This window comes from Scardinius erythrophthalmus, assembly GCF_964197995.2.
Source record: "Scardinius erythrophthalmus genome assembly, chromosome: 21".
Taxonomy (NCBI): domain Eukaryota; kingdom Metazoa; phylum Chordata; class Actinopteri; order Cypriniformes; family Leuciscidae; genus Scardinius; species Scardinius erythrophthalmus.
In genome coordinates, this window is record NC_138241.1 from 29583851 (window position 1) to 29598882 (window position 15032).

Genomic DNA, 15032 nt, shown 5'->3' on the forward strand with positions numbered 1-15032 from the left:
ATTAAAAAAACTATTGAGAAACTGTATAAGTTTAAAATTGCCGTTTTAAAGTGACATTTATTCCTGTGATTGTAAAGCTGGATTTTCAGCATCATTACTCCAGCCTGATTCACCTGATTCTTCAGAAATCATTCTCATATGCTGATTTGCTGCCTAAGATTACACAATTTCTTACCAATATTGAAAACAGCTGTGCTGATTAACATTTTTGTGGAATCTGATTTTGATCAGAATTCCTTTATGAATAGAAAGTTCAAAAGAACATTGTTTGAAATGGAAATCTTTTGTAGCATTACAAATGCTACAAAAGTCTTGACCGTCACTTTTGATCAACTTGATACACCCTTACTGACCCCAAACTTTTGAACGGTGTTTATGTGGGACTTCAGATTAAGATGATATATTTAAGCTTCTTCAAAGTAGAGACATCTCAAAATATTAAGCAGTCATGTAGGGGTTTTCTGGGTAAGTCTTAAGTGAGTTCTTAGGTAAACACGTACAATAATGAAATGCCTTATGATCCTTTATAGATAAATAGCTGCAATGTTGACTAAAGAGGATATGTAAGTGCTGGTTGGCAAGTGCTGGAACCAAGGATAAGAAGTGGAGCATCACACACCCCATTAAACAGTTTACAAAACTCAAATCAGTAGGTCTATTGTAGTTCCTCTGTAGGAAAAGCGCTTGAATGAATACACTTAGAAACACTGATATGCTGGAATATTTATTAAGTTAATATATAGCACTATTTTAATACATACATATGGCTGATCAGATGTAGCAAAATAAAATCTTATACATTCCTCAAGATTCACACATTCATCATGTACACATAGATCACAGTGTACGCATGCATCAGCATTGGAAACATCAGACTTCCAGAAAGCAATTTCTAAATTTCATGCTCAACTGAGATCATCTGAGTAATTTATATTGCATTCATCAAGGAAGCTTATTTAAACAGTTTTCTCATTCTCTTTTCTCAAGGCATTTTTTCTGAGGGGTTTTATTTTTTGACCACTTTTTTCTGCTGTTATCCTACACTACATTAGTGGGTTTAGTTGTTTCTTCTGGACCTTTGGTGTCCACGCTGTCCTTCTTGCTGCTCTCTTTGATCTGCTCTGTCTTCTCCAGAGCTTTAGCTTCTGTTTTGGTTGACGTCTTCACTTCATGTTCACCACTGTCTGATTCTTTGTCTTTTGGGAGAGTTTCTTCACTTTTAACATCTTTGCTGGTTCCACTGCCGTTGGTCATCACACTCTCCTCTTCTTCAGCTTTCTCAGATGTCTTCACTTTATCTTCTTTAGTATCCTTTTGCTCAGGCTTTGCATCAGATTTTGTTTCCTTGGCTTTGGGGGATTGATTACTCAGAGTTTCATCAACCTGTTTCTCTGTGACTTTAACTTCCCCTCCGCTTGTCACACTTTCCACACTGCTGTCGCTTTTGCTGTCCTCCTGTTTCTGTGACTTCTCAGGTTGTGATTTTTCTTCTGTAACGTTTGAAAGGTCCTCTTGTGTCTCTTCTGTGTCTTTAGGCTTAGCAAGTTCAACCTTTTCAGTTTTGACGCTGTCTACACTGTCGCTTTTGCTGTCCTCCTGTTTCTGTGACTTTTCAGGTTGTGATTTTTCTTCTGTAACTTTTGAAAGGTCCTCTTGTGTCTCTTCTGTGTCTTTAGGCTTAGCAAGGTCAACCTTTTCAGTTTTGACGGTGTCTACACTGTCGCTTTTGCTGTCCTCCTGTTTCTGTGACTTTTCAGGTTGTGATTTTTCTTCTGTAACTTTTGAAAGGTCCTCTTGTGTCTCTTCTGTGTCTTTAGGCTTAGCAAGGTCAACCTTTTCAGTTTTGACGGTGTCTACACTGTCGCTTTTGCTGTCCTCCTGTTTCTGTGATTTTTCAGGTTGTGATTTTTCTTCCGTAACTTTTTTCGAAGCGTCCTCTTGTGTCTCTTCTGTTTCTTTAGGCTTAGCAAGGTCAACCTTTTCAGTTTTGATGATGTCTACACTGTCGCTTTTGCTGTCCTCCTGTTTCTGTGATTTTTCAGGTTGTGATTTTTCTTCCGTAACTTTTTTCGAAGCGTCCTCTTGTGTCTGTTCTGTTTCTTTAGGCTTAGCAAGTTCAACCTCTTTTGTTTTGACGCTGTCTACACTGTCACTTTTGCTGTCCTCCTGTTTCTGTGACTTTTCAGGTTGTGATTTTTCTTCTGTAACTTTTGAAAGGTCCTCTTGTGTCTCTTCTGTGTCTTTAGGCTTAGCAAGGTCAACCTTTTCAGTTTTGACGCTGTCTACACTGTCGCTTTTGCTGTCCTCCTGTTTCTGTGACTTTTCAGGTTGTGATTTTTCTTCTGTAACTTTTGAAAGGTCCTCTTGTGTCTCTTCTGTTTCTTTAGGTTTAGCAAGTTCAACCTTTTCAGTTTTGACGCTGTCTACACTGTCGCTTTTGCTGTCCTCCTGTTTCTGTGACTTTTCAGGTTGTGATTTTTCTTCTGTAACTTTTGAAAGGTCCTCTTGTGTATCTTCTGTGTCTTTAGGCTTAGCAAGGTCAACCTTTTCTGTTTTGATGGTGTCTACACTGTCGCTTTTGCTGTCCTCCTGTTTCTGTGTTTTTTCAGGTTGTGATTTTTCTTCCGTAACTTTTTTCGAAGCATCCTCTTGTGTCTCTTCTGTGTCTTTAGGCTTAGCAAGGTCAACCTTTTCAGTTTTGACGCTGTCTACACTGTCGCTTTTACTGTCCTCCTGTTTCTGTGACTTTTCAGGTTGTGATTTTTCTTCTGTAACGTTTGAAAGGTCCTCTTGTGTCTCTTCTGTGTCTTTAGGCTTAGCAAGGTCAACCTTTTCTGTTTTGATGATGTCTACACTGTCGCTTTTGCTGTCCTCCTGTTTCTGTGTTTTTTCAGGTTGTGATTTTTCTTCCGTAACTTTTTTCGAAGCATCCTCTTGTGTCTCTTCTGTTTCTTTAGGCTTAGCAAGTTCAACCTTTTCAGTTTTGACGCTGTCTACACTGTCGCTTTTACTGTCCTCCTGTTTCTGTGACTTTTCAGGTTGTGATTTTTCTTCTGTAACGTTTGAAATGCCCTCTTGTGTCTCTTCTGTGTCTTTAGGCTTAGCAAGGTCAACCTTTTCTGTTTTGATGATGTCTACACTGTCGCTTTTGCTGTCCTCCTGTTTCTGTGTTTTTTCAGGTTGTGATTTTTCTTCCGTAACTTTTTTCGAAGCGTCCTCTTGTGTCTCTTCTGTTTCTTTAGGCTTAGCAAGTTCAACCTTTTCAGTTTTGACGGTGTCTACACTGTCGCTTTTGCTGTCCTCCTGTTCCTTTGACTTTTCAGGTTGTGATTTTTCTTCTGCAGCTTTGGAAAGGCTTTCTTGTGTCTTTTCTGTTTCTTTAGGCTTGATACTTTCACTTTTTTCTGTTTTCACATTGTCTACCAGTTCAGCAACTTTGCTATCTTTAACAGACTCCTCAGGTTTTTGTTCCTTTTCCAATTTCTTAGATTGAGCCTCTTGCTTCTTCTCCACAGGTTTCTCTGTTAGTTTGCTATCCTCTTGGTCTTTTTCCAAAGGCTCAGATTGTTTTGTTTCTTCTTTTATAGTCTCAGAATTGTCTTCTTTTGCAGAGGTCTCCTCCGTGTCCTCTCCAGTAGTCTGTTTTCCACTCTCAGCATGTTCAGCAGCTGCTGGTTTATCTGGTTTGGGAGAATCTTCCTCTACAGGTTGAACTGGAGTTGTTTCTTTCTCCTCCTCTGTTGATTTTTTAGTTGTGGATTCTTGAGGTGAGATTTTAGCATCTTTGTGTTTATCTTCTTCAGTTCTTGGAGAAGTTACCTCCACAGTTTGTCCACTGGGCTTAGCGTTTACTTCAGTTTTTGCTTCAGGACTTTGTGGCTCCTGAGATGGTTTGTCTTTTGGTCCAGTTTCTGATTTCTCTGGCATTTGTGGCTTTTCTAACATATCTGGTTTGGGGACATCTTTCTCTGTCTCTTTAGCTGGTTTATCTGTCTTTTTTACACATTCTTCTTCAGGTCCATCAACTTTTCCTTTCATGTCATCCTTCAGGTCTTTCTGCTCTGTGTCTTTTGTGTATGTTTCCTCACATTTATCTTGTTCATCAATGACCTTTTCTGTAGAGCGTTGGGTTGGTTCAGAGTCAGCATCTTTTTGTACCTCAGAATCAACTGGAGTAATTTCAACTGGTTCATCCTCTTTTTGATCACTTGGTTTGACTTCAGTTTCTTCTGTCTCTTTCTCAGGACTGTGTTCATCGCTGCTCTCCACAGCTGGTTCTTCAATATCTTCAGCTTCTTGAGGAGTTTCATCTTTCTCACTGCCCTCCTCATCTGGTTTGTCACCCTCTCTCCCATCCCCACTCTTCTCAGAGCCAGAGTCCGATATCTCCACATCTTCTCTGGTTGTCTCTGTTATAATCTCTTCAACAAATTTGTACTGAGGCTCTGCTTTTCGAGTTGCTCCCCCCTGCCTTTTGACACAAGGGAGAGTATAGATGGGTGACTGTCTGTAAATGTATGGTGCTGAAATATGTGCATCTGAGATTGTAGAGTACCTTGACTCTTCACCCTCCAAAAGTTTCCTGTAAAAAAAAAAAAAAAAAAGGAAACAAAACAATTCAGAATAATATTTAGATTCATTATGCTCAACTAGTGACAACCCGTGCATTTTACATCTAAGCATTAAGAAACTATAAATCGTTTTTGACAACATTTATTACAGTGCCGTCGCAGACCCTGATTTCACCAAGTACAAAATGTTCCTGAATCAACATCTTTGTTGATTCTGGAACAACATTCCAATAACCAATCAGATTTGAGGGATATGTTTAGAGTTTATTTTAAGTTTAGGTTTATGCTTCTACATCAGTGTTAATCACCTATCATTTCCCTCTTATTTTCCCTCAGATATACTTGACTTGACTTATTTTAGGGGAAAGTTAATGGTAGGGTTAGGTTTAGGGATAAGGTTACGATTACATTTTCGGACAGGAATGTTGTTCCAGGATCAACAAAATAAGTTGACCCAGGAACGCATCTAACACGGCAAAATTGGGACATGCAGTGCCGTCTCAGCCAAATTACAGTATTACTATTATATGGCAGTGACGGCACTGGAATGAATGTTATAAAAAAAAAAGCTAGTTTCCATGATAACTGTTGCAGAGTTCTGTATTTATCACAAGGGCTCATGAAGTAAAACCTCAGCCAGGTCATCTCTCAGTATCTCCTCTGTCATGGGATCAGTGACATGGATGTGGAGACGTTAGACATGTCTACCCTGAAGCTCTGCCAGTGTGCATCGGACATTTCTAGTAATACTATAATTTGGTTCTGATGGCACTGTAATGAATCTTGTCAAAAATGTGTCCTATTTATTGTTTCTCAATGCAGAGGCTAACTCCCACAACACGGTAGCCGCCAACAAAATCATGAAATGACACCTAATTCTGTTGAAACTTAAACTCACTGTAATCAAACAACAAATTAACTCATGAAAACTGGAATAAAAAGCACTTAGTAATGATTATTTGAAATACAAATTAGCATTCCTGTTTAATAAACATTTTAGTTATGTAGAACATATCTCGCTTTGTTCACTCTCTAATTCTGTATGTCACATAATGATTGTGCTGCAAGAAGGCTTTTGCAATGACATATCAAGACTAAACCTTCCAGGTACAAATAAAAAAATAGTAATTTGCACTGTAAAGGGATTGAAAAGAAATATATTTTAATTGGATAAACATTTGTAACACTACAGACAAATAATGTTAAATGAGATAAATTAATTTTGTATGTATAATTTTTTTTAAGACCTGTTATGAAGATTTTGTTGGTCCTGAGAGTTTGCAATGAGGTCAACAGTAAAACGGTTTATACTGTATAATCAAAATACTGTAATCAAAGACATACCTGTAGGAATAAATTTCAGCATCCAGTGCCACTTTGACATTGAGAAGGTCCTGGTACTCCCTCACATGACTGCTCATGTCATATTTAGCATTTTTCAGCTCGTATTCCAACTCTCTGATTGTGTCCTGCACCATGGACAAAAGAAGTAAACACAATGGAAGTGCATTAGAAAGAAGAAAAAGCCACATGACATGGTACTGAATTTTAGATTATGTAGAACTGATTTATAGTGCTCAGTGTTGGGGTAGCGCATTACAAGTAGTACGAGTTACGACATCAGATTACATTTTCAAGTAACCAGAAAAGTAACATTACTTTTAAATTTAAAACAAAATGTATCAAATAAGTAATTCAAGTTGTGTGCTTTGTATTCAATATTCCTCAAAATGGCTAAAAACAGTGAAATGCAAACGCAGAATATTACACAAAGGTGAGAAAAAGTAAAGAAAATGTAACATTTCTTTCCATAAAAAGTAACTAAGTAATGCGATTACTTACTTTTTTTTAGGGAGTAACATAATATTGTAATGCATTACTTTTAAAAGTAATTTTGCCCAACACTGATTTAAAAAGAATTGCTCTTATTTTAGATTTCCGCACACTGAATGATTAAAATATTCTAGGCTGAACAGTGCATCACATTATATTCCTACCTGGAAGTGATGGATTTCAGCATTGTGCCGTTGCTCGAGGTCATACAGCTGCCTCTCCAGTGCTTCCCTCACACCTTTCACAGAGTCCAGCTCGCTGTTCTTGGACTGCAGCTGTCTCCGGTGTTCATTAATCTCTGCTTTAGTGGCCATGAGAGCTTCTCTGTTGACTTCAGCAGCTTTGGTCAGTTTGGCGAGCTGAGCTCGAAAGCGTTCCTCAGCATATCGGATGTCAGAGTCGGTGTGACCTTCAAGTTGCATCCTGATGTCCCTCAGAGCTGCAGTGACATCACTTCTACTAAAATCACTTATTTCTGCTGTCACATGACCCTCTTGGACTTGGGCCATCATTTCTGCTACCTCGCTTTCGTGGTTTTTCTTCAAGAATCCGATCTCCTCTTCGAGAGCTTTGGCTTTTCTGTCCATGTCTTGCTTGGTTAGGTACGCATCATTAATGCATTTCTTCAGTACTGAAATGCTGTCTTCAGCATCAACTCGACCACGAGTCTCTCTTTCATACTTCTCTCTCAAAGTGTCAAACTCTTCCTCCAGATTCTGACGGTTTATCTCAATCTGATGCTTTTGAAGGCCAATCTCATGAACTTGCAGCCTCAGACCATTAAGTTCTGATTCATACTCTTTGGACAGAGAGGAAGAGGATTTTGCCCTGAGTCGAATGGCCTCAATTTCTCTCTCTAGAGCTATGTTTTGATTTTCCAGGTGATGAACCTTGTCGATGAATCCCGCGAAGCGATCATTGAGCCCCTGCAGTAATTCTTTCTCACTCATTTTCCTCAGATTCATTCCACTTGCATATTTGTTTGAAAAATCTAAGCTATCGGCCGTTTTCGCGGCGAATTCGGTAAGGGTTTCATTACCTCTCAGTGGTGCTGTGGACTCAAGGCTAAAGGCAGACCTTGAGATGAGTTTCGATGAAGGACGCGGCGTTTGGTGCCGGTACTCTTCCCGTGTCCGGCCAGGTGAATGAAGAAAACGTTCCATTGTGAGGCTGGTGCGTTTTCCTTCGTAGCGTTCAGTGAAAATGCTTCCCCTTTTATACTGCAATAGATGCTAGGTTAGCTGAATAGAGCTGTCCATAGTACAGGTTAAAAGCTCAGAATCAGCTGTTCAGCATCCTGCGCATTCACTCACTCCTCCACTGATCTCCAGGGACCTGATGTGACGTCACACGAACTCCACTCGTCCGCAGATTCACAACTCATATTATTTCTAATATTTTGTTTAAGTTACCGAAGCTGGAATAGATATAGAAGATGTTGTAAAATGTAGCCTACAGCCTTAATGTCATATTTCAAAATCAGAAATTCTGGAAAAAAGAGGTCTATTATTTTTATCTGAGAAAAATATATGACTGTTAAACTAAATAACCTACGAGGATAACAGGCTCATTCCACGAAAAATGGACTTTTTGTGCAGCGTGCGAATTATGGAGGTGGTCTTAAAGTAGGCTACGCTAGGCTATAGCCTATATTTTATATATAAGATTCAGATGTAGGCAACACACATTTTAACAATTTAATTAGTATTACTTTATATGATACAGTAAAATTATGTAATTATTATTTGTTGTTTAATGTGTTTATTAATCTTTTCAAAAGCAAATGCTTGCTCCATAGAGTAAACTTTCCCTTATTACAATGATGTATAGGCTTCAATTACATAAAAAATGTCATAATGGCATAATCATCCTTTCAGGACTTTAACTCTTCAAGCAAGTAACTGCCTCATGTATGTATTTATTTATTTTTTAATCACATTATCAGTATAGTGGCTGATTACTGCCTACTGAAATATCAGCATTACATTCTCCTTTTATTAAAGACTTTGTAGAGTCATGACCTGAGCACAAGGTTAGTAATGGCTATAAACTGTAAAACCCTGTTGCTTTTATGTAATCTTAATGGCTATGCTATTTTTATGATTTAATATTAAAACATTCATATTACTCAAATTCCTACATTCAGCACACACTCTTTGATTTTCAGCAGAACTGTGACAACTTTATTATATGTTGGTGTTATTTAACATTTCTTCTTATTGTAAGATTTGCATATATTTTACTGCAGTAACACCATTCTTCAAGCTATAAAGTACATGTTTGTGCAGCAGAAAAGCACAAGTCAGCTCTCCACTTTCAGTCATGCTGAGCGGTCACTGTGAGCTGGACTGAATCCAATCCAATAATAAACACACCCGTCTGCCTTCTCATCTGAATACTTGTGACTTTCAATTTGAACACTTTATTTTTATTGTCTGATATCACTAGTGCTTGTTTCTATTTAGCATATTTGTCATTTTGGTATGTCACCCATTTGCTTTATGACAGCAGCATAAACTGGAATAGAAATAGAAAGGAGGCCCTGCTCAGTGATGGGGGAAAACATATCCTGGTAACAGTGACCCTAATAGTGATTTTCTATAGGGAAAAATTAAGAGAAATATTCAATAGTTTTGGACTTAAGTAAGTAAATCAGTAAGTAAGTAAGAAGTAAGTAAATCACCTTAAAAAGTTTTTTTTATTTATTTAAATTTCGGATAAAACAAAATTCCTGCAAGCCTATTGAATAAAATTGTGAAGACAAGCAATTCAGCAACTATATAATCTAAATTTCTGCAGACTTTACGTATTTTAAATAAAGATTTAAAGTTGTGTTTTCATGTTTTATGAGGACTTTCCATAGACATAATGACAGCTCATTGCATGAATGAAGCCTGTGAGTTGAACTTGTTCTCTCTCAGTTATCTTTGTTCTCCGTTCCAAAGGAAGCAAAGAACATCCGGATCTCGTACGTGTCCCGTCTGTCACGCTGAAGGACTTTTCTCAATCTGTTTCTGCAACTGATCCATTCGGTGGACACTCGTCCCAGCATCATGCCTTGCTTGTAATGCTCGACCGCAGCTCTCTCTGAGCCCAGCCTGTATAGTTTGAAATCCCCATACATGCGATGCCAGGCTTGACGGTCAGCTGGCTTTAGGTCGGGAAGGGCAAACAGCTCAGTGAACTTCTGCTCTGCTTTAGCCGTCTGCTTTAGTTCTGAATACCTCAGTGCCAACTCCAGCTGTGGGTATATGTGACCTGGGTTTAAACTGGCACCCTTCTCTAAATGGTGAACGCAAAGGCCCAGCAACTCCGGATTGTGTATGTCTTCAATCTGCATGGCTTTCCACCGGTAATTGTTGGCAATCTCGTGATGCAAGCGTGACGAGTCTGGCGCTTTCTTCAGCATTTTCATCAACACCTCCAGGGCCGTGTCATAACGCTGCTCTTTCTTCATGAACTTTGCAACACGCAAAACAACGCTGAGGTTGTCCGGAGCCATTGTGATGGCTTGAGTCATGTACTGCCATGCCTCTGCGTTCTTTTCATTCTTGTAGCACTTGAACCCCAGATACACGTGAATCATTGCATTGTTCGGGTCCAGTTTCAGAGCTTTCTTTAACTGGAGCACAGCTGGAGACTCTTCAAAACGCACACGCTTGTGCTGGCCAATCTTCAGTCCCTCCAGACGGAACAGAGAAAAGGCAAAGCCTGTGTTCCATTCCTTGTCATCCGGCTCTTTCTGTAGAGCTTCAAGGAAACTCTCCTGTGCCCTGACGTAGGACTTTCTAGAAAACTTGAGAAGCGACCAGGCTTTTTCACTCTGAACTTCTCTGTGAAGCTCTGTTGGAGATGAGGTGGGGAAAGCCTTAAGGATTTCATTTACTTTCTCTACGTGCTTCACAGCCTCAGCCGCATTGCCCATGAGACTGTGCACCCAGGCCAGGTTTCCATACGTCACTATCACATTCCTGTCATCGTCCGGATGTTCCTCTTTTGCTAGTTGCAGGTTCTTAAGCGCCTCGTCGTTAAAACCTTGCAAATGTTTAATGAAGGCCAAGAAATTTAAATCTCTTTGTTTTAGGTTTCCTACAAACTCGCCTTTTACCGAAAGTTTTTCACGAACTTTCACTTCGAGAAAGTTAAGATCAGCATCGTCCTTTAGCAAGCCCCATGTAAAGTGGCAGGACAACAGTTTAAGATCGTCCTCAGACATTTCCTTATTGTTTAAAATACAAAATAGATGCAAATGTTTACACTCTTGCAGTTTTCATTTCTCAGTTTCCTTTGAATCCTTTGCATATAGCCTACAGTAGACTGACCACTTGTTTTCAATTGGATCTAGAAAAACAAAATTAAATGATCAGTCAAATATAATTAGCATAAAATGCTATCTTAAATATTCATTTTCAATTAAATCTTAATTAAAAGTTATTTTTCGATCAAAAGTAATCACTGATAGAATTGCATTTTTTTTTTCAAAAGTTTTAGCAAAATAGTTTCTGTTATTGTTGTAAAGCAGCCTATTTTATTTGTAGACTACTTATTAAAGCACATTATGACAAAAGATACAAAGTCCTACCTTCTACAAAGCTGTGAGCTCATCTGGTGCTCATCGAAACAACGTTCTTGTTTTTATATGGTCTCGTTAGGTTACCCATCATTGCAATAACTAGTTAAGTTTCACTTTCCCACATATTGCTCTGATTAAGGATAAACGAAACTTAAACGGTATGAGTCCGACGTCAACAACACGTTAAAATGTAACACTACTTCCTTTATTCATGCTAACGAACAATTCTTGAGTAGGTAAGGGAAATTTAAAATTGCTATAAGCAACAAAAAGAAACGTTTAAAATGTATAGCCTATCGTAGATCAAGATACGTTTATTTAATGTGGATTACATCAGTTGTCACTTTAAATATAAATTAAAGATAATACAGTACAAAAAAATAATTACGTTGCACACAATTAAATAAGTAGGCTAGCCTACTATTGTTTTTCTCAAAGGAGAACTAACTTGAAAGGGAAGAGTAATGACGCCCTCTAGTGGCCAAACATTATGACGCTGCAAGGCTTGGCAAAAAAATGGTTGCAGCTTTATAAAATGTTGATTTTTTTTTATGGTTACAGGCCATAGTTTTCATGAACACCAGACAATTCGTTTGACAATATGATTATTTATTCAGTGATAAGTGCACTAGATAATTACAGACAGTTGTGTTGAGCAGAGATGGAGCTGAACTTGAAGGTAGGAAGGTAGATCTCCAGGAACAGGATTGGGCACCTCTGGTGTAAACAGTCTTTCTGTAGACTGTTTATTGATTTATTTATTGTTGAACAATCTGGGTTATCTTTTGATAGCCAGTGTCAGGCCATCTCCAACAGTGAGCATACTGAGATCAATCCGCTCATCTTTGTGTAACTTCTTGTTGAGTTTGTCTATGGTCTGTGAAGAAAGGTCATGTTCAGCTGGGTTGATGACCCTACCACCCCAGAGAACCTGAAGAGCAGAAAGACACCAGCTTACTCTCAACCAAAGAGCAAAGGAAGGAAAATATTTGCTTTATTTATCTTCATATTTTTAGGACTACTTATCTAAATTAATCTGTACAGCATATATTTACGTATGGGCTCGTTTCAAAACTAAATAGCATGTACGGCATACTTGCATTATCGATAGCTACAATGCCACCCTTTCGAACAAGCTGGAGTGACTTTTCATAGTATGTGTCATAATTCTTCTTGTCAGCGTCAATGAACACAAAGTCATACGTTCCAGCTTCACCAGCACTTAGGAGTTCATCTGTAAAGACACAAGGATGTTTTTTTCTATATCTTGAAAACTTGAAAATAATAATAATAATAATAATATTGTATTTCATCTTTACCCAAGGTTTCAACTGCAGGTTTAATGCGAATATCTATTTTATCTTCCACTCCAGCCTAAAACAAAGATAGTTTGCAGTTATTTGTTCTAATTTTACTTTGTAAATCCTCAGTGAATAACAAAACATTTCTTATTCCGTTATCTTTGCTTTTCCAAGACATGTAAGTTTGCTTTATGATTGGGTGTTATTTGTATGCCATTCTTATATAATAAAAAGAGAAAATTGTAAATAAAGCACTTTGCTGATTGGCTTTGTGCAGATATCAGCACTTAGATGTACAGTTACATCAGTCTCAATCAGCAATCAGTGTAAAGTCTGATGGACATTTCTGCATCTCTGGCTTCAACCGTTACTGGTCAGCTGGACTTTATACTGATGACTGTGTTCTTGCATTGGCAGGCTGTAATCAGTAAAAATCAGATATGTGTAGGTGTGTGTGGAGGAGCAACTTCATAGATATGGTGTCCTACTAAAACAAATGACTTGGGCTGCATTGCCTGCATTAAAATGTATCTACTATTTAGGGCTGCGTTTCCCAAAAGCACCGTGAGATAAGTTGATCGTAGAGAACATTGGTCTCCACGATCAACTTGGGCTACAATGCTTTTGGGAAACGCAGCCCTGAATAGTTTTGCAAACTTGGTGGATTGTGTTTTGCTTTGGTTTACCTCTATAAAAAATGGTTTGCCTATTTTCACATATTCCTCATCAATTTCGCAGGCCACCACGCGTCCATTCTCAGGAATTACCAGAGCCAAACTTAAGGTGTTGTATCCTGTGTACATACCTAAGACAGATGCAAAATGTGTGTTTTATAGGTCAGCAGTAAATGACATAATTTTCATGAATTATATTGCTTGTACTCAACTCACCGATCTCAATAGTTTTATTGGATTCAATTAGTTTTGCAAGATTAGCCATAAGCTGAGCCTGTTCAGATGCCACCATCATCAGGTTCTTGGAGTCGTTCATAGTTCTCTTAAATCAGAAATACACAGATGAAAAAATGCAGACATTTTCCCTTCTACTGACCTCTAGTGTAAGTGTGTGATACTACACATGAAGACTCCTGTAAAAATATACAGTAGAGTTTAAAAGGCATTTAAATGTACATGTACATTGGAAATTTTCGATAAAAAAGGACATTTATACATTTAAATATCTACATTTTTAAGATTCAAATCTAACAGATTTGTATCACTGCGTTTGTGAACTCCTTTGTACTTATGGTCAGATGTTCTTGCTTCTATTGAAGCACAAGATGGAGCTCATGCCAGCTCAAGTGTTTCTAAAGCAAAAGAGAGACTACTTAATACAAATATGTGTGTTTATATATATATATATATATATATATATATATACACACACACACACACACACACACACACACACACACACACACACACACACACACACACACACACACACACACACACACACACACACACACACACACACAAAGCACATCTGCTAAACACAAAGGAAGATATTTTGAAGAATGTTGGTAACCAAACAGTTGATGAACCCCATTGATTTCCATAGTATTTATTTTCTTCTATGGAAGTCAATGGGGTCCATCAACTGTCTGGTTACCAACATTCTTCAAAATATCTTCCTTTGTGTTTAGCAGAAGAAAGAAATTCATACAGGTTTGAAACAACATGAGGGTGAGTATATAAAGACAGAATTTTCATTTTGAAGTGAACTATTCCTTTAAGTTATTTTTTGTGGCACGTGCTTTTCTACCCACCAGTCGTAGTTTGGTCAGCACTGGGTGTTCTCTCAGAGAGTTATTCACCACGTACTGCAGCAGAGGATCATCTCCTTTGTGACTCTTGCTGATTAGAGCAGACTGGCATAGTCCTACACATAAAGTGAACTAACATTAGTTAAATAGAATTAACCACTGCTGGGGAAATTAATGCACATAATTTCAGAATAGGAGAGCCAACAGTATTATGAAACAGCAGTTGTAGAGTTGGTTTATTAGGTTGGCATTTACCTGATGCAAAATTTCATCTTATTAAAATGCTCATTACCATAACACGTACTAGGTGGCCTATAAAAATATGTCTTTATACAACTTCTAGGCACCCAAATTAACTTTAATCAATGAGAAGCAGTGTTACCTTCAGGCCAAAGCACTCCAAAATGTCAAGTAACTGCATTTATCAAGCAAAATATTTCAATGCATTGTCACATTTCTCATGTGAGCGTAAATAGTCATAATGTAAGCGGACATAAACATACCTGTTAATGCCAAGAGGAGGATAATAGTGCAAAACATCTTAATGTCAGGTGCCAGACTTAACAGAAACAAAAGAGAAAAATGAAATTGTGACTTGTGCAAGTGAGGCACAAATGTAGACTAGCTGAGAACATGGAAAGTCCATGTTTCGTTTGCTTTGCCTCCTCAGATAAACAAGATACTGCTGTTTGCATGGTATTGATTTGATCAAAGTTTTGCTTTACAAGTACTTTTGTTCGATGGCTGTTGGGTATAGAATGAAAATAACCTGAATAGAAAGCTTGATACAATCTAGGAAATTGGGGAGTATGACATATAATTTGCAAGAGCTGTGATTTTGAGACATTTCAAGAGGCTTTCAGGCTGGTTTAAATTAATTTCCAATGTCATCACAGATTGAATGGTGAAATGACACAGTAAATCTCTATCTTTGCCAAGAAGCCATTGATTATCATGAGTTAATGATTTGTCAATCTTATGATGTCGTA

At 38.0% G+C, this 15032-nt stretch overlaps 3 protein-coding genes across 4 annotated transcripts; all 3 read right to left on the reverse strand.

The window, feature by feature from the left end:
• Positions 1 to 712: 712 nt before the first annotated feature.
• Positions 713 to 8389, reverse strand: LOC308681979 (uncharacterized protein). 2 transcript variants are annotated; one of them, XM_081351372.1, is made up of 4 exons: positions 6569 to 7684; positions 5916 to 6040; positions 4556 to 4582; positions 719 to 4471 (listed from the first exon to the last, which is right to left on the reverse strand). In XM_081351372.1, exons 1-4 carry the CDS (start codon positions 7565 to 7567, stop codon positions 1039 to 1041), a joined length of 4584 nt encoding a protein of 1527 aa, XP_081207498.1. In that variant the 5' UTR covers positions 7568 to 7684; the 3' UTR covers positions 719 to 1038. The 2 variants fall into 2 exon arrangements, with proteins under 2 accessions (XP_081207497.1, XP_081207498.1); XM_081351371.1 differs by having other exon boundaries at positions 713 to 4582; positions 6569 to 8389.
• Positions 8159 to 11417, reverse strand: ifit8 (interferon-induced protein with tetratricopeptide repeats 8). The gene is made up of 2 exons (XM_081351373.1): positions 10987 to 11417; positions 8159 to 10745 (listed from the first exon to the last, which is right to left on the reverse strand). The coding sequence occupies exon 2, from the start codon at positions 10618 to 10620 to the stop codon at positions 9322 to 9324; it is 1299 nt and encodes a 432-aa protein (XP_081207499.1). The 5' UTR covers positions 10621 to 10745; positions 10987 to 11417; the 3' UTR covers positions 8159 to 9321.
• LOC308681981 (catechol-O-methyltransferase domain containing 1) lies at positions 11267 to 14698 on the reverse strand. Its single transcript, XM_081351374.1, has 7 exons — positions 14547 to 14698; positions 14047 to 14159; positions 13169 to 13274; positions 12965 to 13083; positions 12297 to 12351; positions 12078 to 12211; positions 11267 to 11908 (listed from the first exon to the last, which is right to left on the reverse strand). Exons 1-7 carry the CDS (start codon positions 14581 to 14583, stop codon positions 11756 to 11758), a joined length of 717 nt encoding a protein of 238 aa, XP_081207500.1. The 5' UTR covers positions 14584 to 14698; the 3' UTR covers positions 11267 to 11755.
• Positions 14699 to 15032: the final 334 nt, after the last annotated feature.

Bases quoted from the DNA above. Each gene is read 5' to 3' on its own strand.
- LOC308681979 (XM_081351371.1), bottom strand. From the start codon at position 7,567: ATGGAACGTTTTCTTCATTCACCTGGCCGGACACGGGAAGAGTACCGG. The intron at 6,041-6,568 runs GTAGGAATATAA...TCCATGGTGCAG, and splicing joins CTGAAATCCATCACTTCCAG to GACACAATCAGAGAGTTGGA. The intron at 4,583-5,915 runs GTATGTCTTTGA...TTTTTTTTACAG, and splicing joins GCTGAAATTTATTCCTACAG to GAAACTTTTGGAGGGTGAAG.
- ifit8 (XM_081351373.1), bottom strand. From the start codon at position 10,620: ATGTCTGAGGACGATCTTAAACTGTTGTCCTGCCACTTTACATGGGGC.
- LOC308681981 (XM_081351374.1), bottom strand. From the start codon at position 14,583: ATGTTTTGCACTATTATCCTCCTCTTGGCATTAACAG. The intron at 12,212-12,296 runs GTAAAGATGAAA...GTGTCTTTACAG, and splicing joins ACCTGCAGTTGAAACCTTGG to ATGAACTCCTAAGTGCTGGT. The intron at 11,909-12,077 runs GCAAGTATGCCG...TCTGCTCTTCAG, and splicing joins GCATTGTAGCTATCGATAAT to GTTCTCTGGGGTGGTAGGGT.